At 43.5% G+C, this 27,962-nt stretch overlaps 1 protein-coding gene across 26 annotated transcripts in view; it reads left to right on the forward strand.

Moving 5' to 3' along the window:
• Window positions 1-6,100: 6,100 nt before the first annotated feature.
• The window catches only part of LRRFIP1 (LRR binding FLII interacting protein 1), a 100,421-nt gene continuing 78,559 nt past the window's right edge, over window positions 6,101-27,962 (forward strand). For all 26 annotated transcript variants that reach the window (XM_088167641.1, XM_088167643.1, XM_088167642.1 and 23 more), the window contains exon 1: window positions 6,101-6,300. In XM_088167641.1, the coding sequence (XP_088023767.1) occupies window positions 6,211-6,300 (90 nt within the window). In that variant the 5' untranslated portion in view covers window positions 6,101-6,210. The remainder of the gene's footprint in view (window positions 6,301-27,962) is intronic.

Raw genomic sequence — 27,962 nt, forward strand, 5'->3', positions numbered from 1 at the left:
AGGAATGCTTTGATGTATTAATCCCAAAGTGATGCAGGGATAGTTCCTCAGCTGCTCCAGCTGATGTAATGCATTGTTTGCACCGAAGCCAGACCGATTTTGTCTGGTCGAAGGATTTACTAGTTCAGAATATGTTTTTGGACAGATGTAGAGTCTGTATTCCCAAATTAAATATGTACATTGATCTCTTGCCTGAATTCTGCCTGGAGTGCAGGCAGAGGGGATGCAAGGCATCCCACAATCTGGAGTAGGTTTTATGCCCATAGCACTTGAGGTAGGGAACAAAGAGTGCTTTTAGACTACGTGGAAGAGACTAGGATGTCTTTTCTTCTGAAAATAGCATGGGGCTCTCTTAAAATACAGCTTTTTTTACACATCAAGAGGGGAGGCCACAGGAGAAGCAGCCAAATTTGGAGCTCAGCAGTGCTGTGGCAGGCTGGGAATAGCAGATAGGAGCAGAGAGAGCAAACAACAGATCATGACCATCCGGCTTTGGGAGACAGCCTGGGATGGGTTTGGCTCCCCACAGGCCCAACTGCTGTGGAGCTGGCTTCACTTTGTTCTGCTCAAACACTGAGCCCTGGCGTGTCTGCTGCTAATCAGATTGGATCCACAGAGGCTGCCTTGAGCAAGTTCCCATTTTTGCCCGAGATGGGCTGCTCTCAGTGAGCTCAGTCGCGGTTGGTGCATTGCAGGTGAGCTCCGTGCCTGGCAGTCACACAGAATGGGCATGTGCTCGTCTGGGTGAAGGCTGGCTAGTGCCCTCCAAGCAGGAGCATCCATGGGACAAGAACAACCTCTCTGGGGTCACTGAGTGTCAGCTGGGATGGATACCCATGTCCCAGGTTTCCTGGCAGGGTGAAAAGCCTACAGTGTTTGCTAAGGCAGACAGACTCTCAGGGTAGTGCTTGCCACAAACTTGACATACCCAGCTACTCACAACCTCTTTTGAGATGCATGTTCAGAAATTTGGCAAGAAATCTCTGGTATCCAGACTAAAATTATATATGGTCTCTTTAACTGTATGCTTTTGTGTGCTGACTTGGCTTTAAGCTTCTCATAGCATCATCCCCATCCCACTTATCTCCAAAGGACTTTGTAGAGGAGAGATGCAGTTTGAACAGACAAGCCAGCCCCTTCTCATCTCAGTAAAGTTCCCCTGCTGCTTATCCTAGGAGCTTTTCTCTCCACAGCTATTCGGTTTGATTTCTTTTTAACATGGAAAAGCAGACTTGCAGTCACCATTTTAGGTAAGGTCTTGCAGATGGTTGTGCAATGACCCTCTCTTGAAGTGCTCTCAACGTTAAAGGCAATGTTTTGGTGTTTCTGTTGTGATGGTGGCACCCAACCGACCCATGACCAGTTTATGACCCCAGAACTTCCTCTTTTTCCCTTATTAGCAGCTGGTGAGATCGTGAATTTAACCCTTCACATAGCATTGGCTGTCTGCTTGGTTACACTCCACTTCTTTCTCAAGTCCTTAACCTCTTGTATGACTTTACCCTCCTTTTTTGGTGACACTTTAATACTGTGTCATCAGCTTATTTCATTAGCGCTGTCCTACTTGTGCCAGGGTGCAGATGAAAATACTAAATGAAATCAGCCCTGAGGTTAACCTTTGAAAAACTCCCTCCAAGGGAAGATTGTTCCTCAACCCTAAAAATGATCTAACCTCGAGCTCCCCAAAGTGGCATCCTTAGTGACCTGTGAAAAATTTACGAATGAAAAGCTATCTCTCATGGCATGCCAAGGTGATTAGAGGAGGCCAATAACTCATTGAGAGGGTTTGGCAAGATGAAAAAAAAATCACATTGCTGTTGATAAAAGTGATCAAGGTCTGTTGCTGTTGTGGGATTTTGCTTCTCTAGTCCTCCTAAAGTTTGGCTTGGAAGCCCATGGTATTCTCCTTGGCCAGCCCAAACCCATGGATCTCTTTTTTGGACGAACTGGGAAGACACTAATCAGTTTTGGCTTTACTGTGTGACTACAAACCCCAGGCTAGACATGACAAGGCTAAGCAAGGCTCCCAAAGGGCCAGAGCTCTGCTGATGCAAATAATGACCCTGCTGACTTGAAGAGATGAAATAACAGCAAGGAATTTCATCCAGGCAAAATACACATGGACACCACCAGTCTCCTGAGCCCTGTCTTGACACTGCTCAGATGTGGCAACACACCTGAAAGCTTTTCCCAGGAGGTCTGATTTGCTGGAGAGGATCACCTTGGGCTCCCTGGGAAGTTTAATAAAGTACAAGCCCTTTAGTTGCACCAGTGTTTTTTTTTATTTTCCTGCCGAATTTCAGTGCCAGCACATACTTGTCTGTGATGTAATTTTTTTTCCATTAATAAATCTGCGGACCCTGCTGGATACCACTGCTGTTATGCTTGCAAAATATTGCAACGCTAATGGAGCCCTGCTCATCTCATGTATCCTGACAATCTCAAATATTGGCCAAATATTAGTGTCGATTTTCCAAAGTCTTAAAAGCCTTCCACTCTCCTTGGACTAATGGACATCTTGTTAAAGCTGTCAGGCTTCATTTCTGGTTTGGCAGATGCCATGACCTTACAGTGGAGAGGAGAGGTGCCCTTGAGTTTGCTTTTAACACCCTCACTCAGCCACTGGATTCCCCTTTCCCAGGGCTTGCCTCTAATAGAAATCACATTTTCCTGCACAGGACACAAAAATCATCAATTTCATCGTGTAAAAGAGGTTTGTCAAGTACACCACCAGTTTTAATATCTGATTGCTTATTCTGATTTTCAACAGTGAGGTTTTACAAGAGGTTTTGGTTTAAGAGCAGCACAGAGGGAAAATTGTATTTTCAAGGGAGTGCTCTGCACAAAGCAGGCTCCTTGCACACAGGATACTGGAGAGTGAGTGGTGTATTATGCCCTTAAAACAGAGCCCTTTAAAACTGGCATGGGATACTCAGTGCTGTCCGACTGTCATTCATCACAGTCATGGCTTTCAGACAAAACGAGCCTCGCCCTCGTGTTGCTTGTAAAAATAAGGAATGTCAGTGTTTCATTTTCACTCACTGCACTTCACAGAGCAGCCAAAACCAACGTGGTTTGAACCATTATTTCAAATTTATCTGGACAAATTATCTATGCATAGTATTTTTATAACAAGATGGCTTATTTTGTCTATATTAAAATAAAAAAATTATTATGCATGTCTGGAATGCAGGAAAAGAGAAGGATTTCTTATGCTGCAGAGCACATTCAGTGAGTGATTTGAAATCTGACTGCAGTCACCCACCAGCATGTTCTCTTCCAATTTCTCTGCTTTACTCTTTTAATTCTCCCTTCCCTCCTCCATCTTTCTTTGTCCCTTCCCCTGTTTTTTCTCTATTTCTTCCCCCTTCTTCCTTTCTCCCCTGCTCTATTTCTTTCTTTTCCCCCTTTCCCATATTTCCCCTGGATTTCCTTTTCTCTGTTTCTTCCCTCTCCCTCCCATCCATTTCTTTCCTCCTTCATCTGTGTTTCTCTTCCCTTCTTGTCCTCTCTCTTCCCCCTTTGCCCCCCCAGATTTCTATTTCCCCTCTATTTCTTCCTCCCCTTCCCTTTGTCCCTTCAATAGTCGGTTTTTGGACAAAAAAATACCTGCCTGGCCCAAGGCTCTGCAAGGCTTTTAGCCAGGCAACACTGATGCAAATCCTACTGCACCCCTGAACAGGGAAATTCCTTGCATGGATACGGTGATGCAGCTGCACAGGTGGCCGAAATCCCTGGGTAACAGGGACCTAAAAATAAGGCACTGCCCCGCCTCTTTAGCCAGAATTCCTCAAAGGGCAGGGGCAAATGTGAGGATAAGGGCTCGGGGAATGAGTTATGCAGAGCCTGAAAGGGTGATAGTGCTAAGCCAGGGCTTTAGGAGGTGAAGAAGGAAAGACTGAGGGATATTTAGGAAAACCAGACCCAGCAAAGCTTTGCCTCCGGGGTGAGAGCTCAGTTTAAAACCCCTGTGCTGCCTTGCAAAGCAGGTCCTTTTTATTCCACTTGTGTAGGGTCAGAGTAAACCTGACACCGAATTTGAGGGTGTGACACACGTTCTGCTGCCCAAGCAAGGTGAGGGACTCATCCATCTGCTTCTGCTGACAAAATAATAATTTGATTCTCGCAAAGATAAACAGCCCCAGGTGCAAGGAGCAGCATCGATGCAGTATCACTACCCAGTCAGTCTGAGGATGAGTCAGATCTCAGGTGTTGTACATGAAAACTGCCAATAAATATTGAGAAGGCAGGTGTTGCCTTTTACTTCAATCAAGTTTAAATCGACGGTAAAATTAAATAATAAAGATTAAAAGCAGCTTTCTGGTCAGAAGGGAGTGGGTGCGTTTTGTAACCCTTTTCTCTGTCTATGTAATAACGTGAGCTTGAGAGACTTTAATTCATATTTAGGGAATTAGTGTGAAAATTGAGGTGTAAGGGCTGTGACAGGAATCCCAGAAAATACATGTTCCTTGTCAGTGTGAATTCATTAAGCACTGATGTACTTGACACTAAAATTAATCACGTCCACTTACACTTATTAGGAAAATTCACTGTTAAAGAGACCCCACAGAGCTATGAAGCTGTGTGAGGTGCCAGGGCATGAAGAGTGGCGTTTCTGTCCTGCTCCCTCTCTATTTGTGGCAGAGGAACTCCCATGGCTTTATAGCAGAAATTTCCATGATTCCTGGTAAATTTACTGTGTCCAGTTCTGGGTTCCTCAGGACAAGAGAGACAGAGCTCCTGGAGGGGGTCCAGCGGAGGCTGCAGAGGTGGTGAAGGGATTGGAGCATCTCTGAGGAGAAAAGGCTGAGGGAGCAGGGGCTCCTCAAGAGGGGAGCTCTGTAATGTGTGTAAATATCCAAAGGGTGGGTGCCAGAGCATGGACCAGGCTCTGCTCCATGGGGCCCAGCAATGGGACACGAGGAACAGGCAGATGCTGATGCCCAGGAGCTGCACCTGAACAGGAGGCAGAATTTCCTCCCTGTGCGGTGACCAAGTGTCCAGAGAGGGTGTGGAGTCTCGCTCACTGGGGATATTCCAGAGCCATCTGGACACAATCCTGTGCTCTGGGATGACCCTGCTGGAGCAGGGAGGTTGGACCAGATGACCCTTTGTGGTCCTGTCCAACTTGACCCATTCCGTGATTCTGTAATTTCCTATGGCTTGGCAGGGAGCCCAGGCACCCCAGTGGGAAGGAGGTTGGTCACAGTGGAGCTGAGGGCGCAGGAGAGACCCCACACACCCCGATTTTGGGTGGCGAGGAGAGTGAGCAGGGACCATCCCATACACACACCCCCTGATTTCAGATGGTGAAGACAGCGAGCAGGGTCCTTCAAACACCAGCCCCAATTTCAGGCGGTGAGAGCAGCAAGAAGAGACCCCTAAACACACCCCGATTTGGGATGCTAATGGGAGCGAGGATGAATCCCATATGCACTTAGATTTCGGGTGTGAGGGAAGTGAGCAGGGACCCCCAAACACAGCTCGGTTTTGTGTGTGAAGGCAGCGAGCAGAGAGCCCCAAACACAGCCCGGTTTTGGGTGTGAGGGCAGGGACTCCCAAACACAGCCCGGCTTTGGATGTGATGGCACCGAGCAGGGAACCCCAAACACAGCCCGATTTTAGGTATGAGGGCAGGGAGCCCGAAACTCAGCCCGGTTTTGGATGTGAGGGCAGAGAGCCCCAAATAGAGCTCGGTTTTGGGTGTGTGGGCAGCGATCGGGCACCCCCAGCCCGGTTTCGGATCTGAGGGCAGGGAGCCCCAAACACAGCCCGGTTTGGGGAGTGAGGGCAGGGATCGAGCACCCCCAGCCCGGTTTCGGGAGTGAGGGCAGGGATCGAGCACCCCCAGCCCGGTTAGGGGAGTGAGGGCAGGGATCGAGCACCCCCAGCCCGGTTTGGGGAGTGAAGACAGGGATCGAGCATCCCCAGCCCGGTTTCGGGTATGAGGGCAGCCACCGAGCACCCCCAGCCCGGTCTGAGGAGTGACAGCAGCCACCGAGCACCCCCAGCCCGGTGTCGGCGGCCGTGGGGCGGCCCGTCCCCTCAGGGCGGGGGGCGGCGGCGCATGCGCGGGGCGGGGGGCGGTGACGGCCGCGCCGGCGGAGGCGGCGGAGGCCGCGGGAGGGTCGCTCGGGGCCGGGGGCAGCGGCTCCGGGTTCGCCTGCGCTCCGGGCCGGGCTGGGCTGAGCCCGTCGCGACCGCCCCGCCATGGGGACGCCGGGCGCTGGGCGCAAGCGGCTGCCGAACCGGGAGCGCCTGACGGCGGAGGACGATGCGCTCAACCAGATCGCCCGCGAGGTGAGCGGCGGGAGGCGGCATCCCCCCTTCTCCCTTCTCCATCCTCCTCCCTTCGCCTTCCCCCCCGGGCTCCCCCGAGCGCCGCGCAGGCGCCCCCGGCCCCCGGCACGGCGGCGGCTCAAGGGCGAGGTGCAAACCCTCCTTGACCGCCGGCTGTGCCACCATCCCCGGGCACACGGTGAGGGAATGGTGCGGGGCCGGAGCTCCAGCCCTTCCATGGAGGGGGTATCCATCGCCAGCCACTGGGATTGGTGTTAGCCACTGGAAACAGGCCGCTCGGGTGTGTTATGGACCCGGATAAATCATAGAATCGCAGCGTGGTTTGGGTTGGGATGCCAAAATCCATCTCGTTCCAAGCTCCCTGCCGTGAAACACCTTCCACTGCTCCCGCGTTGCTCCAAGCCCAGTCCAAGCTGGCCTGGAACACTTCCAGGGGTGGGAGGGAAAAATGAAAACCAGAATGCTGCAAGGTGATGCGAGGTGTGGGCATAAGTGAACCTTCTAACTTGGAAGCTGATTTTTGTATTGCCTGCCCACCAAATGCTGCATCGTGCTCAATGTGACTTCGACCTTCTAAACCAGCTGATTGCTGATGCTTCCTGCCTCCTTATTCTTCTTATGCACGCTTAAATTGGTTCGGTGGTAACCAAGATAATGGGAATTTGTTCTTTATGTCTGCTAAATCTGGCAAAGTCTCTTCTCCATCCTTGCTGTGTTAGTCCTGCAATGGGGGAAAGGGGGATAAGCAGCCCTGGGGTTCTTCTCTAGTAGGAAGCCTATGAGAAAGATGGAGAGGGACGATTTACAGGAGCATGTAGTGACAGGACAAGGGGGAATGGATTCAGACTGAAAAAGACCAGGGTTAGATGGAATATTAGGGAGAAATTCTTCCATGTGAGGATGGTGAGGCGCTGGCACAGGTTGCCCATCCGTGGAAGTGTCCAAGGCCAGGTTAGATGGAGCTTTGAGGAACCTGGTCTGGTGGAAATTGTCCCTGCCCATGGCAAGGGGTTGACCTGAGGTCCCTTCCAACCCAAACCATTCTGTGATTCAGTGTCTAAACTGTTCCGGTGCTGCTGCTGAAGGTGGCCATCCTCTTCCCCTAGCATGGGTTTTGTATGTCAGCCCACGTGGCGTTGGTGTAACCAAGATGGGTTACAAGATAAATTGCTCTTCTGGAGGAGTTTCAAGTCTCTCTTGGTTTCCTTTCCTGATTCAGCGTTGCAGCAGGATCAGGTGTGTATGTGTATGGTTTATTTTTGGTGGCACTGGCTGGTAGGTTGAGTTAGCTGTGATATCATGCTTCTTATTACCACCAGTGGCTTTCCAGTTGATGTGCACCGTTTTCAAGTGGTTTGTAGCATCTTTGGAATATGTTCAGTAGGCTGAGTTTTGTGTGCGTTCTTTGAAGGCAGGTTTTTGTGGCAGGGTAATGAGGAGGTTCCTAAGGATGGAGTTTGAGGTAGGAGGGCAAGAATGTATCATGTCCTCGACGTGAAGTAGCAAGTAAGAGTGATTGTGCTGTCTGTTAGAGTCATGGTGATATCCTAAGAATCGTTCTGGGATGAGGGTTTGAATTCCACAACTGTGTCCTGCCACGCTGTCATTTGATCAAGGAAGACATCACTCTCTAACAAGGAACCCAGCTGCTCTTTTCTGTTGCATGTTTTTCTCCCACTTTCTCTTTTCTTTATCTTAGATCTGCTTTTCACTGCATCGTGTAGTGGTTTGAGGACTCAAATATTATGGTGGTTTGTGGCTTTTTTTTTCTTCTTCCTTCTCCTGGGGTTTGTTTAAAGGACAACTCCATTTGCTCAAAAAGCTCACAAGCATGTCTTTTATCTTTTCCCTTGAGTGCTAAAACTGTGAACTGCCAAGTTCAAGGTTCAGCATTTTCCCATATTATTTTATCTATTTGCATTACTCTGTCTCGGAGCACTTTAATTGTTTTGTTGTTTAACTGCCTGTTCTCCACACAAAGGATCCCAGATGACTCCTTCTGTATGATCCAGTCTTAAAATATGTCAACTAAGCCTTTTTTCTCTCCTTAGCAAGGATGTTGAGAGCCTCCATGTTGAGAAGGTGGGAAGGTTACTGATATTTTGGCTCTTCCAGACTTCCTCACAGGTGTTTAGACCAACAAAAAAATCTATGTTGCTTTTGCACATAGATTTTCACTCCTGTCTTTTCCTTGGTCCTTTGTTATCCAGAAGCCAGAGATGCTGGCAAGTTATTTTCAGGTCCTAGAGTCTTATTTTCCCTAAGTCCATATGAGAGCCCAAGAGAGCATCCAGACTAGACTGATTTACAGAGGTACCTTTTGTGGCTGTCAGAATATTTTGGCCAACCCACCGTTCTCACTCTGCTGTGTACTCCTATAAGAAGACAGCAAGACTTGCAAGGACTTTTTGAATAAGTCCTGCCATTTGAATATGAATTTGTTTGGATTTGGAGCTGAGATGTCTTGCTCAGACCAGGAGAGAGCCTGGCATGGTGAAAAGGGCAATGAGAGCAATTGTGAGGGGAAGTAACTAAGTAAGAGGAAGGAAATTGTAAGAGTGAAGCATCTCGTAGTGCCAAGGGTTTAGCAGCAGTATTGGCCGTCTTAATTAGTAGTGGTTTTAATGTTTGAGGCAGTTTCTGAACAAGTTTATCACCTTGTCCAGACCTATCCAGAGCAGAGGTAGAAGGTGCAAATCACTGCATCAGGAAAGGATAGTGCTGTACCACCAGGTGTGACTGCAGGGTTTGACAGGCATGGTAATTAGGTGGATGGCAAATATGTAAATATAAATAAGATAAAACACGGTGTTGTGAGTTTCCAGCAGACTCTCAGACTGCCTGCCACTCGGGATTTGCTGTTCACACACCTGGCTGCTGCTGCTGAGCTTGCTTTTTCCCGGGCGTCAGCGAAGCCGATCAATGATCAGCTTCTCCTTTTTCAGGCTCGCCTTGAGCCAGCAGATTATTCCGTGCTCAGGCCAATGGAAACTTTTGGGCTCTTTCATCGCCCAAATCGGTGAGCACATGCCAGCAGTGTTTGGAAAATCGAGCAGTTTGATACTGGTGCGGGTCTGTGCCAGCAGAGGCAGCGGGAGCCGCATGCTGAGCGCTCGTCCGTCTGTCCGGACAGAGCTCGGCAAGGCACAGCCCTGCCCAGCTGGACCTTCCAGGAGCTGCCTTCCTGCTTGGATTAGATGGCTTTGATGTGATTATTTGAGACATTGTTTCTAGGGAAATATTTTTTTTTTTTTTGCTAGCTTCCACTCTGCTAGCCGCAGTAATAATTGTTCCGCGAGCAGGGGTTTTGCGAATCCGACAAGGAGCTGTGTAAATGAGATATTTCTCTTGTAGGCAGATGATATTGCTTACTGTTTTTTATTTTGCTGAATGAGGAAGGACAAGGTCAATTTCTTGTCTGTGTTAGGAAAGTAATTGACGCCTTGTTTTGCCACAGATGTGTGTTACACTGCTCAGAAAAATGATCCTGCCACATATCCTCTCTGTACTAGAAATCTTCTTCATCCACCATTTTACAGAGCAGAGCTCTTTAGGTAATAATTAATTTGAAATTAGTAGTTCATCAGCATAATTTATTTTTATTGTTAAAGGAAGTAATGTTGCAAGGGTTGTGCCTTTGCTCTTTGTAACTTTATGTCACTTTCAGGAACTGTCACCTACATCTTTGTACATACATAATTATTACTTTTAAAATAACTAGCACAGTCCATTTATGGACCATACATTTGATTATTTCACTGAAATAATCAGTTTGGGCATCGACTTATGTTCTTAATGATTAAAAAATTGGGATGTTACACTGCTATGAAGGAGCAGGTTGCTAATTAGAAAAAGCTCAAAATACAGATGAAACCAACCAGCCAGGTTTAATAGTTACAGAAAGAAGGCACTTCAATAAGTAATTTCAATAGGCTAAATTAGAGTTAGGGACTAGTGAAGAGATGCTATGATGGTTGAATGTGGAATCTGTTAAATTGAGGAGTTAATCTGGGGGAGCAAACTGTGTTTTAAACAGCAGTTTGGGCGACTTCCATAAATAGAGATGGAAACAATTTGCTACAAATTGAAGCTAAAGCAAGCTGAGTGGCTATTTGTATATGGGAACACAAGCCACATAAACTTTATTGAACTGTTATGCAAACCAGAGCATTTAAAGTAGTGTGTTCCCTAAGGATATACTCCCTTAGGATATATTCCCTATGTGTGAGATCTGGGTGCCTCATCAGGGTAGGGGTGGAAGTTGTTGGAGCAGTATTTGACATTACAGATGTGTGAAGGCTTTTGTAAGCTGGGTGAATGTTCCAAGAGAAGCCCTTAGAAACAGCCTGGCTTATGTAGCACCAGTATTGGACTTATTTTTTTATTGCATTACTTTCTGCCTTGATGAGTGTTAATGTATGATCCAAACAAATGATCTGAAAAAAGCATGTCTGGCTTTTCTGTCCTAGAACAGAAAGTTACAAAAGCAAGGGATGCTCTTGACTCAGCCAGGCTGACCTAAATTTAGGAAGGAAGGAGGGCTTTGTAGGCGATGCTTGCCAGTAGGGCGTGGGGAATTGTTCCAAATTCGAGATGATTTTATGTGGCAAATATGCTCTTCATCAAACACTCCTTTTTCCCTTATGCTGTACATCCATATATCCAACAAATGGCATTGGTGCCTCTTACAGTTTCTCCCCAAGTGAATGTGTGAAGGAGCAGTTTAAAGAAGTGAGATGAAAATCTGAAGACCCACCTCCTGCTGGTTAAATGGGTGGCTGGAGCCTGTCTTACAAACTTGAAATAATTAGTTGCCTTTTTTTGTGTGTCCATGCCTGGCCCGAGTCCCCTTCAGCTGTTCTCTTGCTGTCTGAGGAAGCAGCTGTTGAGGAACTGTGATTCCTGTTCCAGTCAAGCAAGGGACTACTGGTAGGATTAACAGCATGGGAAGCCCAGCCTCTGTCTTTGTAAGCCCAGATGCTGAGCTTGGCCACAGGATGTAACACTAATCATTACCTCATCTAGAAGGAAGTTTTTCCAGGCCTGTTGCTGGATAAAGTTGGAGCCCAAATGTACTTGAGAGGCTTTCAACACTGGGATCTTTCTTTTATTTTTTTTTCCATCCTTTTCTTGCAAGGAGCATAATCCACGTAGTATTTTGGGCTTGTGCAGTGAGGTATTTGTCCCTCCTGTCAAGTCAGCAGGTTGCCAAGAGCAGTGAATCTGTCTAGCTAGACTGGAGCACTCGTAGGCAATCCTTAAAATAGCAGCTCTGAAATATCAGCTGTTGTCTCGCTGGTGCTGCAATACTTTTTGGGGAGAAGCTGCCCATTGGAATGGTGTGGGGGGGAGGGGGTGAGGGAGCTGCAGTAAACCAAATTTTCCTTCAGAAAGGTGGCTTTGAGGGTTTATATGAAACCCCAGAGAAGGGAAAGTGCACGGTTGTTTCAATACCAGAAGCAGAGAAAGCTCCCTAATAACTGGTGCTCTTGCACCTCTGAATCCAGCAGTGACACAGCTGGCCTTGCATGGAGTAGAAAAATAGCTGAATTTTGGGCTTCATCACACAGTAGAGATGAGGAAAGTGCTTAAGGGTTTCTTGTCAGAAGATATTTGTAGCCTTTAACTCGCAACACACTCTCCTTCACCTTATTTTAGTTACAGAACAAGAATTAGGCTGAAGAACTTACCTGGCTAATGCTGGGAAAATAAACTGGTGTGTGCACCGAAATGAGAACATTACATCGTGCAAAAATATATTTCAGCAGCATCCTTATGGGCAGTCTTGGTGTAGAAGTAGTAGGGTGCAAGTAAGGCAACTCTCAAAGGCCTGGCTGTAGAAGATTTAGCTGTTGAAATGAAAGCTTGGTGTGGCACAGTAAATGCTAAATAAAGCAGTGCTTCAGTGCAAGGCATGTGATGGTTTCAGCCATGCAGGAAGAGCCCTGCAGTACTTGCAGTGTGCAAACAACTTCAGGTAGCTGAATCATTTTCTGTTATGAAGATGTGGAAGTTCTGGTCATGCTGTTAAAAACTCACTTTGAGGGTCTGCAGAGAGGGTCCAAAGTCTGGGAAAAGACAGAAGTACCACTTTGATGCTGGCAGCAATGTGCCAGAACTCTGCCCACTGGGAGAGTTTCACAGTGTCCTCACCTAGACCTCAGCTCCAAAGGCATTTCCCATTATTTTTTGGGTAGTTTCTCATTCTGCCTTTAAACAAGCTTAGCTAAGTGGCATGAGGTGTAAAGGCAAGGCTTGGGGAAGCATTTCCCAGTGAGCAGGGCTAGGAGCACTTTTATGAGACTTTGGAGCGTTGAGAGAGGAGAAGATTCTAACAAACTCTGACTAATGCTGTTTCCAACACTGAGCGTTGCTTGTTTTGGGATGTGGATGTTTGCCTAAACCAAAAATTGGGCAGAAATGGGTGGATCCCTGGCTAAATGAATCCTCCTGAGATGGATTTGACTTGCACTTGAGCATCCAGCCTGCAATTCTGTGCTTTGTTCATCCATCCCCTCAATGTTTCATGTTTTCCTGTAAGTGAAGTTCTGATTCACTGTGTGCTGCTTCAGGGTGTGGAATTGTGAAAAGAGAGGTGTTTGTCTTCAAATCATTTGAAAAGATGTTGGTTTTAATCTCAGGCATAAAAATGTGCAAGTTTGAACAAAACTATCTATTTCTGGGTTGAGGAAGGATGGATGTTTTGGGGTTTGGATATACTTGAACATAAAGGGCACAGCTTTGGTCTAAACCTTCAAGTGACTTAAAAGTTTCTGACTTGAAAGTTTCACTAAGTACGTTGAAATAACTTTTGTTAATTTAAGGACTCAAGATCCCATTCAATGCCAAGAAAAATGAGTGTCTGACCTGATTAAAAAATGTCTGACCTAGAACTGGGAAGTTGATTGCTTTGAGATGTGCTTTCAGTAGGAAATAGCCTGGGTGTGATGGAGGAGAGGCGGATCTGCTCAGTGGCATCTGCTCTGCCCATCTGTGAGCCAGCTTGGCATGGGCCGTGGGTTTATCCCCCTAAACACCCCTGCAGCTTCTCAGAGTTGAGCTGGAGACAAGGGAAGTGATCTGAAAGTGCCAAATCCAAGCTGTGTTCCCATCTCAGATGTGTGAGGAGTAAGGAAGCTTCTTCATTCCTCATTGCTTCTACTCCTGGCTGGTTTATCACCTCTTTCCTCCTTCCTGCAGACTGCTTCTCTCTGCAAGGATGGAGTTTCTTCTGTCATACAGCTTAATCCTCACGTTAGGCTTGCAAAAACACCGTGTGCCTCAAGCTCCCTTGCTCCTGGAGGCAATATTTAGATTTTATTTTTGTTATGTGTTGCTGTACAAGAAATCAGAAGCCTTGGTAAACCATATTTGCCAGGTGCAACACGGTGGGCATGTTCCTGTTTTTAATACCTGGTATTAGGTATGAGCACTTCTTATCTTTGGCATGTGAAGAAATTCAAAGGCACTAGTTGGGTCTCAGGGCTGCAGTTGCCTTTCCTTTTAGCTGTTGGAAGGTTTATGTGAACGAGCCTGGAATATTCGATTTGTATCCAAACTTCTGTCAGAGAAACAGCAAGATGGGATCTCCAACTGGTTTCCTCAAAAATAGATCCCTCAGAGCTGGGCTTTTCCTACCATGATGTCATTACTTGCAGTTTTTGGATGTAATTAGTGTCAGATTGATTTATCTCTCCCAGAACGGCCCAGTTTACTGGAAGTGAATTCCACAAAAGGAGTTTATTTGTGTGTTTGCTGGTGTAGCTGTTTGGGCAGTGACTTGTGTTGTTAATATTGCAGTGGAGTGGTGGTGCCTCTGTCCCACTGGTGATTCTTTGCAGACCATTCCCCCAGTCAAACAGATGCTCTGCTCAGACAGGGAATGTAAAGGAGTAATATTTCTTCCCTCCTGATTTCTGCTTGTGCGTATCTTGTGACCTTTCCCTTTGCCAGCATCTGATTTAAATTTAATATTACTTTTTTTTTTCCCTTTGCCCTCCTCTTTTGAGTACTTCCTAACGTCCCAAAATAACCTTTCTCTAATCCCACTGAACACCATGTTTAGTTGAGTCTGTCTCTTGTGTCTGCCTTTGCCAGCCCTTTCCAGTAGGCAGAAATGGAATACAGGAGGATCTGGCACGCTAAAAGCTGGGTCAGGTTTTTAAACTCATTCCCTCAGGTCAGATGGATTTCAGGCATCCCCACTTGGGTCTTCTAATTATGGAGCGTTTATCAGCTAACATGCTGGGATGACAGGAGAGCAAGGAAAGGCTCTTGGTGTGCTTCACATGCACAAAAATCCCTGGGCTCTGCTCTCCTATCAGACTCTTAGAGCTTCACATTTTTTCCCTTTTAAAACACATGTTGCCTCAGAGTCAGATAGTTGAGATATGTCTGTTTTTATCAGTGCCAAAGGGCTGCAGTCTTCACACAAACCCATGAAATCCTATTTGCTTCTGCTGAACAGCCTACTGCTTTGGTGGTTTATTTATTTTTTTTTTTTAATCTGTCTTTACATTTTGTTTCTCTCTGATTGCAGACTTGAAGTTTTTTCAACAGACTTGCCAGGAAACTAGTAGATACAACTTCATGTGCTCTTAGGAAAAAAGTCAAATTTTTGATGGTCTACAACCCCTATTTCTTTGCTGTGCAAACGTGCATTTTTCCTAAGCTGTTTTCCTTAAAATGTCCATTCTCTCGTATGAAAAATGTGTGTATTGGTATTGGTTTGCTTCCTTTGCTGCGTGTGCTGTCTGGCCCTAAGAGGATTTACACTGACAAAAATGTTGAACCAACATCTGTTGAAAATGAAAGTGGGCTTTTGGGACATGTTTTGTGATACCCAAAGGTCACGCTGCTCCATTGTCTCTTCCATCTGAAATTGAAATCTGCCCCGATGTGAAATGAGTGAGTTGGAGCTGTGATGTGACCTAACCTTTGCATGAACTGTAGAGGAATCTAGGGGCTCTGGGAAATAGTGTGGATACAAGAGATAATGTTGGTATATGTAGAGAATGTCACTGTTTTATTTATAGAGGGTTACACAGTGTTTTTAGAAATATTTGTGCATTCTTGTTTAATTACCCCAGGGAAAAAAAAAAACAACATTATATGGTGAACTGGAGCAAGTGAAGAAAGGTTCTCTGTATGTGCTGGTGAAATGCTTTTGTATCACTGATGAAATAAGCACATCCTGTCAAACTTAGCAATGATTTTCAGAGAAGAGGTAACCCAGAACTTTCTGTCTAACCAATTAGCATTAGAAAATAAAGATCAGTGTGTTTGCAGTGCTGTTACAAAAATCTAGCCTCATTTTTTTAAGGGGAGGCTGAGCCTGTTAGAAGGGAAAGAAGCTTTTTAGAGATCTCAGTTATCTAGAGATGCTTCTCTGGGGTCTGCTACCTGTGCTGCTGGCTGCACTTTTAGTCTTCCCACTATAAAATCGATACAGTGCACCCAGAAAAAGTCTTGGATGCTTTGTGAGTTACAGCAATCAAGTATAAACCCCCTAGGAATAACCTTTCTAAGATTCCTTGCTGCACCTCAGGAACTGGTAGAAAATCTTAAGGGAATTGGGGTTCCATTGTAATTTCCTCTAACAGAATGTGATTCTCCAAGGGCTAAGCTTTTGCTGCTGGCCTATCCCCTTCTCTCACCTCTTGTTACTTTGCCATTTTTCAGACACTCTCCTGACCTTAAACTTAAACAGATTGGCAGGATTTGAGCGTTGAATAGATCGTGTGATTGAGGATACAATTCATAATTGTATCCGTTGGGGAAAAATGGAGCAGGCAGAGGAAGGAGCTGCCCAGGGTTGAGCTGCCTTGTGCCATTGGTGCATTCCAAGTGGCATTCTGTGATTTCCAGAATTCCAATAAAACAGCTCTAAAGGTCACTCTTGCTGTACGCCTGGACAAGGTGTGTGTAGCCCAGTAGCACATTTCAAACCGAATTAATTTGTTTAGTGAGGGTTAGGGCACAGATTCTCCAAGTAATCCACTACTGCTCAGACCCAGTTTGGAGGCAGTAATCCCGTCCCACCCCCACACAAAAGCTGTCCAATCGTTTCTCAAACAATGCTGTTTTTTTAGCCCTAATCCCAGTTGAAGGGTGGTTCAGTGCCATTGCTGAACTCTGGGCAACTTCTCCTGACATGTCCTGGCTCTCTCTGAGGGAATTCCTCTTCCCAGGAGGAGGGAAAGACTTGTGGAATGACAGCAGCATGAGAGGGTAACTCCTGTCTGCCAGCCAGGTAAGACCATCTCCCACATTTTTGAACTGGTTGCAGTAGTGAGATACGGAGTGTGGTTTTTATTTTATTATTTTTTAAAATTTATTTTCTGACAAGTCTCTTAAAATTGCTTGAAAAGCGTGATTTTTTTTGTTATTTTTAAAAAACTTGTTCCTTCTGAAATATCCTCTATATGCTTTTTCTGCAAACATAGTGCAGGGCTTGGCTCCTCTCCTGGAGAGCCATGGTTTCAGCCCCCTTGCTAAATGTTTGAAGTTTGATATTTGTGCTTGAAGGATGCAAAATCCAGTACAGCATGATATAGTAGAAGCTGTTATCCATCCTCTGCAGCATCCAGCTGTACTAACAAGAAAATTCCAGCTTTTTTAAGGTGGTTTCTCTGCTTTTAGACACTTTCCCTTATATCGGATTTGCTCAGGCAGGTTGTGGCATTCCCTTGAAAGATGCTACAAATGGAGAATTTTCAGAATTTGAAGGGTTCTGGCTTTGCCTTGAGAATGTGGGTAGCCTGAGGGAGAGCTGTGGGCTGTTTCCTGAAGCAGAATATCTAAATTAATCAGAAGCACAGTCCCTCTGCAGGAAGGTGGTGCAGTTTGAAGAATTCCATGCAACTCTTTCTCACCTGGATCTCTCCAAACATTTGTTACACAAAGAAGCCAGAGCTTAACAGAAATATATAGTATTGAGAGGCATGAGAAATCACAATTTTTACAATAATTCCTTTGTATATGGTGATTATATATATATATTTTTTTTTACAGGCGTTTCTCTCATATAGTGAATTTGAAACGTGGCTTGTTTTATATATAAGATAAAAATAGTCACCCCTGGTGACATCTCTTGTAGGATCCCTCATGCAATATATTTTCTATACTGCACTTCTGATCTTCTCCAATGTTTATAATGACTCTGGGCCCTTCTTTTAGATTTTATATAAAATCAGTGCAGTCAGATAAGGTGAAAAACCAGTGCCTTGCAGCTTGTAACCATTGCACAATACCCAACAAAACAGTGCATTGTAAACATAATAAAACGGTCTATTAACAAATTGCTTTATTAACTCTAATCAGTCTAAAGAGCTAAATTTAATTAAATCTGCTTGTGGATGAGAACATTCCACTCATGGAAGGGTGCACTAAAGGTCATCTCCTGTTTTGAATCTTAATGTTTACATGTAAAAGTTTGTTTTATCTTTCATTTGCTTGAGGTCAGGTAGGGATGTGCCTTTAAGGATTTATTATTATTAATTATTTGAAGAGGTTTTGTGTCCCTGCCTTTTTGTGAGAGAAATTAGAAATATACCTATAAGGCATGAGGAAAAGCTTTGTATTAAATGTATGTAGTTGTAGGTATTTAACACTTTTTGAAATGGAAATGCTGTGTAAAAGGAGATTGGAACCCTTTCTTCTGAAACTTGAATGTTTCAGCTTTGAACTCTCACTTATTACAGTACTTAACTCTAAATAGTAATTTGTTTTTTAAATATCTTGAATTTTAGGTCAATCCTTTCCAGGGCAAAAGGCTCTTAAATGAGAAAAAAGGAGAATATCTATTTTCAGATACGTGGCTGGGAAAGGAAAATGCCACTGAGTGCAAATGAAACCTTTTTCACTACTAAAAAGTTGTCTTGAACTTATTTTTTTAAGGGGTCCTCAAACAGTATTGTGTGTCCACATTTCTGAATGGCTGCTACAGCATTATCCCTTCTTTGGACATTTTTATATTCAATTCTGGAAGGAGGTTCAGGACATCTGCCAGTATTCCAACACACTGATTTTTCTCCTGCTGTCAATGAGCTGTGGGATTGAGGATCAAAACTGTCACAATGAGAGCTTAGCAGAGTTAAAATAAAAATTATTTTGACTCCCTAACAGTTTAAATAGTGCTGATAGCAACTGATAATGTGGGATCTGTGTAACCTGGTTTGATGATGCAGTCTGGTCACAGATTTTAAAAGAAATGAGGTGAGGAGTGAGGCTGTGCTGAGCAGTCAGTGCTGCACAAATGCTGGATAAACACGTGCTGAAGCAGAGAACAGGAGTTCTGGGAATTGGACAGGATAAAAATCCTTCAGCAGTCATTAGAAAAGTTCATTTCACGTGCGTTTTTTTGACATTAAACTTCAGGAAGTCCCAAGAAGCGACGCCATGGGCATGGCAGGAAATCCTGCCCAGCAGCCAAAAGTCTTGAGTGTCACCTTGGGAAAGCCTGAAGAGTTTTATAAATTTGATCAAAGGTAACTTTGTTATGCCTGTGTTATACCTGTGCCATGTCACTGCTGAAAACCTTAGGTGGTTTTATTTCTGTGTGGCATTAAACACACACTCTTCTGTGAGTAAATGATGGTTTCTTGGGTGTATTTTTAATATTTAAAAGAGAAAGGATGGGGAGGCAGAGGGGAAGAAAACAGAGGCCACCTGGGGCAAGGAAAGGTGTGATGCTGGTAGGCAGCAGAGGAGCAGTTGATAATAATTGCACTGATGGTACAAATTGTGCAGCTCTGTCACTCCTGCAGGGTTTTGTCTACACCTGGCTCAAATCTTTGTTTCTACTGCTTCTTTGCAAAAGGCTTTGCTACCTTAGAGAAACTCAATAATGAAGTGTAAGTGGTAGGTGTGATGGCTTTTTTTCAAAGACTCTGCACTCCTCTCCTTGAGAATATTATGGAGTGCTTTGAAAATAACTCCAAAGGGGCACTTTTTTTCTTTTTTCCCCTCATCCAGGAGAACTTGGATTTGGCAAGCTGTATCATTCAGACATACTGTGCACCAGACAGGCAGTTTATATATAGAAGCAACACACTTCTACTACTCTCTTTAATGTGCTAAGCTTGACAGAATTCCATCTGAGATGCAGTAAGTGGTTGCTCTAGTTGGATTTGCTAGCTGGTGAAGACTGGGGAAAAGAGAGAAAGTGTGCCCTGGCAAATAAGGGAAATGCAAATAATAATTAACATCACACATTGAATTGTTTCCTTCATATTCATATTATACATGCTTTCAAAAGGGGTAATGAAGTAGTTATGTGATTTATTGATTGATTTGTTTATTGTCACACTCTTCACTTTGCTTTTTCCTCAGTTGTACAACAGGAAAGCAGCCATGGGATGCAGTGAGATGAAATATTCATCTCAATGCTGCTGTTGTATAAATGGATTTAATTTCAAATTCTGTAGTGTCTCAGGGGGTTCTCTGTGAAGTGTGACCTGATTGTGCATGGAACACGTTGGGAAATACAGAAATTAGACTTTTTTTTATCTAACATAACGGCCCTAGTTGATAATCTTCTATGTTGAGTTATTTATTTGATACAGCTTTTCTTGCACAATAGTTTTAAAACCAGTCCTATTTTTATAGTACATGAAAATACTTAGGCAGGGTGGGAGTCAGCAATAAATATTTTTATTCCCTAAAGTGGTGGCTCTTGGCCAACTTTGGTGCTCTTACTTATCAGCTGCTGGTCTTAATTCTGCTGAATTCAATGGTTTTTTTTTTTTAATATCTCTGAGAAGCAGGAGCAATTATTTATGCATGAGTCTTGCTCGTGAGTGTTGTTTCATTAATGAGATGCTGCAATTGAAAGGAGTTCATTCAGGGGCCTGGCTGTGCCACTGCCCTGTGTGACACCGTGCAGCTCAATCAATAGAGATGCTGGCTTCAAAGTGTCCTTGTTTTTTCTGAAGTTTTATTGAAGATGGAGTCCCTTGAAAGATTATATGGCAGGCAGTGCTGAGTACGATACCTTTTTTTTTTTCCCATAAAAAATAAATGAAATCAAACTTTCAGCATAAAGATCTCTCTTAAATAAAAGATATCCAAAGTGGGGGCTGGATCTGAGCACAGCAAGGAATTTTCACTGTGTTGGTTTATCTCCTCATCCTGCTTGGTTGCTTATGCTGTGAGATTATGCTGCATAAAAATGAAATCCCAAGATAAAAAAAAACCAAAACCAACAAACCCCACACACTTACAGCTTCCTTGAAGTTTGTCAGTCAGTGCTTATTTTAGAAATGGACTAGTTCAGGGGCATGAGAGAAAATTATGGTAATGCCACTGAATGCTTCAGTAGTCAGATGTCAGAGCACTCTGCATTTGTTTTGCTTGAATGCCATTTAATGTTGCTGCTTTTAGAAGATAATGTTCTGCTTTCTCACTTCCATGACTCCCATGCTGGCATCAGCTGTCTCCATTGTGGAATGTTCCATAATAGCTCATCAAATCCAAAAGTTTCAGTCTTCTTTTTGAGTACTCTTAAGTGAAGTGCAGAAAACTTTGTTTTGTTGTTTGGTGGATTTTTCTACCACAGCTGGAAATTCCAGGGGAAAGGGTTAGGGCTGGACTGGAAATGGAGAATGAAGTTCCCTCTCTTGGACATGGATTCAAACCGAGAGCAGAGCGATCCTGGCAGAGAACTCTGGGAAAATCTGTCAAATACAACATTGTGCAACTGTAGCACTTATTCAAAAGAGATAAAAAGGGAAAATGGATTGATTGTGGGGGAAAAAAGGAAGGAGAGAAAGGAGAGAGATGTTCTTACACCTTAAAATATCTTTGAAAGCAAATGTTGGTGTTGATTTTACTGGCTGCTTGCAAATTGTTGCATAATTATGGGAGGAGACACCATCCTTTGTGTTCACCCAGGCCACCAGTAAAGAATGAGACCAGAACCCAGTTATGGTGCATTTTTATATTTATACCCCTTTCTTAATTCCCAAGCAGTTGCTTCCCTCACTTTTCTTGTTGTTGGAGAGGTGAAGCAATGCTGGCTCTGCAGTGGTGTCACCCTAAGATTCTGTCTTCCTCCCCTCCCTGCTGATGACTCACATTTGCACCCAAATGGCAAAGTTAACCCCTTAAAAGAGGAAAAACAACAACTCTTCTGGGAATGCACAGTGCAGGAAAACTGCTGCCTTTTTTTTTTTTTTTCTCCCTTTGGAGTTTGGATTTTGCCTCAGCACTGGAAATGTACTGAGCAGTTATCCAGGCTGAAGTAGGTCAGAGTGTGAACTGTCTCAGTCTCTCTGGTTCAGGTGTCACAGAGCTTTTCTGCTTGCTGGCTAACTTTCAATTCCATTCTGAAACAGATTAGAGGTCGTTGGCAGCTTTTTTTGGATTCAGCATCTTGGGTATTAGTGAAACCATTGCAGAAAAAGCTTCCTTTAATTTTTTTTTTTGTTTGTTTCTTGAAGAAGATCTGTCTTTTCCTGCCTGGATTTGGCAAGATAGGAAGCTAACATTGAAGGATTATTGAGATGAATTGACTGGAAGGTTAGCCTTGCTGTTGATCAGCTTCACTATCTCTGTGCCACGATGGTTTTAATCTAGTGCTGGTCTCTAGCATCTGAAATCTATTATAAAGTGATCACATTGGGTGGAATTGCACTTCTGAAACCACAGCCTGAGTTCAGCAGAAATTGGACTGGACCTACTTTCTGTGAGTATCAGCTCCCTGGTGCAATGAATGTTGTCTTAGGATACTTCTAGAAGACAAGGATGTGTCTAAAAGCAGTACTGATTTATTAGTAAAATCTAGAGAAAATGAGCTTTTGTGCTTGGCAGTTCTTCTGCTCCTCCTCTAATAAACTTCTTTTCCGGTGCAAATTGGAGAAGTTGTGTCTGTGCATGCCCAAAGTTTGGCAAGTTCAAAGTGTATAACTTTAAATAGTTAATTCTGGAGAAGAGAATCAGTTGGAATTATGAATGAGGTGAAAGAACAGAGAGGACAAGCCAAGAGATTCTTAATAGTTCTGGCTGGTTTTGTACGTAGTGCACCTTTCATCACTGCATTTAGACTGGAGTCACTTCCTCACATTCAAGATTTTTGGCATCCTGGCTCTTTATCTAGTTGCAGAAGCATTAGACCACGATTGCTTAGCAGTAACCTCAAAGAAATTTTTGAGAAGAAGAGCTGGAAAAGTATCGTGGTAAAGTTCAGGAGCAGAAAAAACTTTATCCTGGTAGAGTTCAGAGCACCTTCCATCTGCTCCTCCCACCCTCTGAGCAGCCAAGCTGGACGTGTGAAATGTGTGCAAGCAAATGACAGCTTTGAATGGGCTGGGAATGCTCAAGTTCCCCTACTTTGGTAAAAATTTGTGGTAAAACTGTGAAAAAAAAACTCGTAGAGGGAGCTTTGCATTCTGGCTGTGGCTGAGGTTTTCTCCCATGCAGGAAGGCTGGAAGCTTAGCTCATTTCTTTTCCAGATTATGTTGCTATCACTTGCCATCTGAAGCCAGAGCTTTGTCACAAAAGACATTGAAGATGACAGCTGAGAGCTGAAGAACTGGCACACCTAAAAGGGGAAGGACTTGTCACACTTGTTGCTGTTCAGATTCTGTGCAGGGCTCTCTGAAGATACTGCACATGCAATATTAACGTTCCCATATGGTCTGTGAGGGTGAGATTGGAGGGACAGGAAATCTGTGCATGGAAATTAGAAATGAACCAGCCCCTGTTGGAGACATCCCACCTTGGCAGCTCCGATTCCCCCCTATTTCTCCTCCTCAAAGGTGGCAGTGTCTGCTTTTCCCTTTGTGACAGTTCTCCTTGATGCTCACAGTCATTCAGGTGTCCCTCCTTACCTAAAAACCAGATTTCCTAATTGCTGCAAAATACCAGTCGAGGTCTGAGCCTAAATAAATCCCTGATTTTAAATTTATGAAGCAAGGCATTCCAAACAGGTGTGGAAGTAAAAAAAATGATATGAAAGCTTAAGAGAAGAGTATAAATTCTTTCCAACACTTCCTCAAAAGCCCATTTTGTATCTCCAAGTGAATTTTGAAAGGGCTGCTGCAGACTCAGATGCTAAAGCTTGTCCACAGAGATATTCATCTTTACCAGTTTCAGCTGCTCATTGTACTGAGTGAAGCAATTCCATCATCCTGAGCAGTTCAGGATGACAGATGATCAAATTGATTCTTTAAAAGAAAAAAAGCCACACACATACACACACAAAAAAAACCCCCTCAAAAATTACTCAGAGCTTTGATTTGTACTGGTAATTATGACTAAAGACCTCTCTGAGTCTTACAATTAACTTTAATAACCTTATAAATATTCTCCAAATATAATTAAGGGAAATTACATGTTAGGGAAATAAAGATTAAGTGGCTGTGTTGGTGAGGACTAATAGGCCCTAGCAGAGCTGTGATTTACAAATCAGACCTCACAGACAAAGTGGCAAGTGTCTGGCAAAGGTTTTGTTGATTCTTTTAGTTTGAGGAGATAGTATTGTTTGTACACCTTGTGCATCAAAATTAATGATTCTGTTGGATAATTAAAGATTGGTCAACACTAATATCACCAATCTCTGCTTGGATTTTTGAAGTTTTGAAAGGTAAGTTCAGCTTGAACACTTTTTCCCATTGGATGGGAAGGGTGAGAGAACCTTGCCCAGAGTCATTGCCAGGCAGGGAGGCACAAATAAGGAAGGGCTGTGATACATGAGGGAGTTATGAGAGTTATTTGGGGTTGGTGGACAGCTGCAGCCCTCTGCTCTCGTGTGAATGGTTTCCTTTTTGTCACAGTGCTTATTTTAATGAACTCCATCTGCACAGAGCTCAGTCCATCACACAGAGCAGCTCATCATCCCTGTGGATGCACTAGGGATGCCATGAGTTGTCCAGTCTATCAGGTTGCACATGAAAGCTGGATATGAAAACGAGCTCATAATCTGTGAAATTTATTTTGTAGTTAACTCTCTTGGGGTTTGTTGTCATTTGGTTTTATTTTTTTTTGCCTCCCCTCCAAAGTCATGATAATAGTGGCTTACCATTTGTGATTTTCCTGCTGTGGAAAGTGATGATTTTTTTTTTTTTTCTGGAATCTCTGGTTTTATTCAGATATTGGTCTAGAAACTCGATGTCCTGTCCTTCAACCTCTTGCCACGACAAATACAACAAAGGAAATACTGAATGGGATTATTTTAAGGCAAATTCCATCTGAAATCAAAGAGCTTCTTTTAAAACAGAAATAAGGAAGGAGAATCAAAACAGAAATAAGAAAAATAACTTAGATTTGTTAACAAGACTTAATTTTTAGCCTCAGCTTACTCAGATAAAGTTGCTTCTGCCTGAATCTAAATATATGAAGGATGGCATCCAAAGCTCACTGGGAATATATGGTGCAGCGTATTTTCCTTTTCCTCTGCCATAGGTTGCACATAAATCCTCAAGCAGCTCACCACACCAAAAATAAGGCTGTATAAATATCTGAGCACATGGAAAAATACCTCTCCTGTTGCTAGCACATCAGAAATTAAAAGAATTGGACCGTTTGAGGCATGAGGCGGGGACCTCTTAAATTAGTAACAATTCTCTGAACACAAACATCCAGGTTTTAGGCAGATTTCTGGAAATGAGCAAGGCAGTGCTGGCACTGAGATGACAGTTCCTAAGTAGTATTTCAGAGGAAATGTCTGTCTGAGGGCTTGAACAATTTCCAGCAGCTGACATTTTGCAACCAAAAGTGTGCCAAATTAGGTAATTTACATTGCTTTTTCGCTCTTTGTGTTCCACTTCCTTCTTAGATGGCAGCACTGACACAGAGAATTGCTGACTTAATCCGTGGCTGCCTGAAAGCATGAATTAGTCACCTGAGCACTTTTAATAATCTTAAAGTGACACTGTGGAAGGGAGTTAATGCTGTCACTGGTGGCATTTGTGACCTCTCACCTGCAGCTGTCAGGTCTGTATTGATAAGGAATTGCTGCTGCAATCGGGTGCCTGTGATAACAATTAAGATGGAGGAGATGCAGATAAGAAACTCAGCTGTTAATGTGGGGGTGGTTTGTTGGTGGAGGCTTCTTGGTGCCTCCTTTGGACACTTTCTAATAACTTTTTATCCTCTTTATATTGTGGTGCCCCAAACTGCAAACAGTAATCTCTGCACTCAGTAATCTCGGTCTCCCAGGCAGATTTGGGAGCAGTCTCAGTGCTTTTCCTGTTAATGAAAAGTTAATATCACCTACTCCCCACAAATCCTGTGGAAGCAAGAAAGGGAGAGTATTTTATGACTTCCTCTGATTGGCATACCTAAAATTCGGGTTACTGTAGCTTATTTCCTGTTCCTGAGGCGTTTCTTCAGTTAAAGGTTAAACATTAATATCTTAATCATCAAAATACAGGATGTTCATTCCTAGATTTTAGCCACAAACCCCTCGTGTTCAGCTGAGCTTTTTACGTGGCTGAGTCTCATTTCTGTTCAAAGGAAATAAACTTTAGATGATGCTCTTGTTCTGGTGGAAGCAAGAATTCATTGCTGTGTCTCTGGGCAGCTTTTTACAACTTGTGTATCTTTCATCACTTCCAGCCCTGAAGTTGGGAATAAAAACATTGTTTCAGGTGAAATCAAGTGTTCATGAAGAATTTAGCCTCTGTAGATTCTGCTCTCTAGGACTGAACTTCCATTGCTCCCAGGGTTGTGGATGCTTAGATTGTGGGGGTGACTTTAGTTGTTGTTTTCATTAACTTGTCCTTTTTCTGTTTGTAATAAACACTCTGCTCAGGTGTATGAACAATTTGCCACAAAAAGTGTCAAAAAAATGTTGGCAAAAATGAAAAGTAATGCTAAACACGGGGTGAGAATAAAGGGATTGTGACTGGATTAACCAGGATTTTGCTGGAGAACTGGGTTAGAAATTCACTGTATCATGTGGTTCCTGTCTGGTTGAACTTGCTGAAATGTTAAATTTTAAAAACTGCAAAACTAAAACAACGATAGACCCTACTTTACTGATGGTGTAGCTGATGGATATTTCAGATTTTTGTATAGGCTGTTGTTGATGTTGGTTTAAGTTTAGATTTGGGAAAACCAAGGCACTGTCCATTTTTAAATGCAGTATGCTATAAATACCTGTGTGTACAAAGCTTAGTAACTTTTTACTTGAAACCATTTCATCCCTAAGCCCTGTGGAGCAGCATGAACACTTTGGAGCCCATCAGCTACCAGTGAATTTGAAATCAAAAGCCTAAGGCTCAGATAGGTGAAAATATTTTCTTGACTATGTAGTTCTCAGTGACTTAAAAACCCCCTCTCTGTAGTTGTCTGCATTTTTTAACCTCGTGGTTAAGGGTCAGCTCGGAGACCTTGGAGTGGTGACCCTCCACCGTGGCTTTGTCACATCAGGGCTGATGTGAACATTGCAGAGATCCTGATCCTGTGTTCTCTGAATGCTTGAAGGGAATGACTCCTGTAGGTTTCCATCCATGAAACTGAAAACCTATTTACGAGGATCTGAGGAAAAAGGTTCACGTTTAAAAGGTTGATTCTCATCATTTCCAGTCTCAGCAGTGGTTGGTGATGGTGGTGACAAGAAGAGAAAAAGTAATTACTTCTTAAAGTACGTTTGAAAGCAATGAAGAAAAGAATTTCTCCAATGTTTGTATTCCGGTTTCTGTTGGAAATGGTTTCCTGGAAAGCTCAGCGATGTGTAGATGGACCATTGCTTGGGAAGCTGCGAGGAATGCCTGGGGGAAGGGCACTGTGAATCTCATGGAGTGGTCTTTGGGTGCTTTAGTGAACACATTTTAAAGATCAAAAAAGCACAAGAACTGTGCTGAATTCACAAAAACGCGCTCCTGTAGCACAAAGGGTTTAAATGTCACTGTGAGGCATAAAAGTCTTGGTTTGGGGAGAAAAGACTATTTTTATACAGCTTGTGTGCTAGAAAAAGCATAGTCACATACTGGCAGTTCTGATGCTTCTTTAAGATCAGGAATATAATATTCCACTTATATTTAGCAGAACTATGGCTCTGTGTGAACACTTTAACCTTTGTTCTTTTTGTAAAGGTTATGGGCAGCTCTGTGGGATTCAGAACAGTGCTGGTGCTTTTTGACACCGAGGAGCTGCAAAGGTGGGCTCTTAAGTACTGTTCATGTTAAGACAACATAGAAAAGCCCATAAAAACCCATTAATAATTATATTATATAATAATGCATTATTAAATAATAATTATGTATTTATAATCCATTTCTAAATATATTTATATTATAGCTACCAGACAAGCAGGAATGTAGTTTTGGAGGATGATGTGTGCTGTGAGGAGCATGCAGCTTTCCAGAGTCCTTTCCTGGCTTTCCTGTCATCAGAAAGGCATTTGCTCGTAGTAAATGCATTTAATGAAACTAATTTTAGAGCTACAGGTCAGCACTTAAATTCGTTTTCTCCTTGTTAGTCTCACGGCTAGATCAGGCCTTAGATTTTATAACAAACAGGAATTCCAGGTCTCATTTCTTCTCCCTGTGCCAGAGCTGTCTTTCACACAAGTGAAAGAACAGAGTTGTTGCCAGTTTTGTACCCTTTATAAGTCAGATTCCATTTTCTAACACTTGAATCATATTTCCAGCACTAGGGTGGTGCTTTTCCCCCTTTCTCACTCAATTTTCCCTTTGTTCCCCAGCTTTTATTTCTT

Source organism: Sturnus vulgaris, chromosome 7, assembly GCF_052056855.1.
Source record: "Sturnus vulgaris isolate bStuVul1 chromosome 7, bStuVul1.hap1, whole genome shotgun sequence".
Taxonomy (NCBI): domain Eukaryota; kingdom Metazoa; phylum Chordata; class Aves; order Passeriformes; family Sturnidae; genus Sturnus; species Sturnus vulgaris.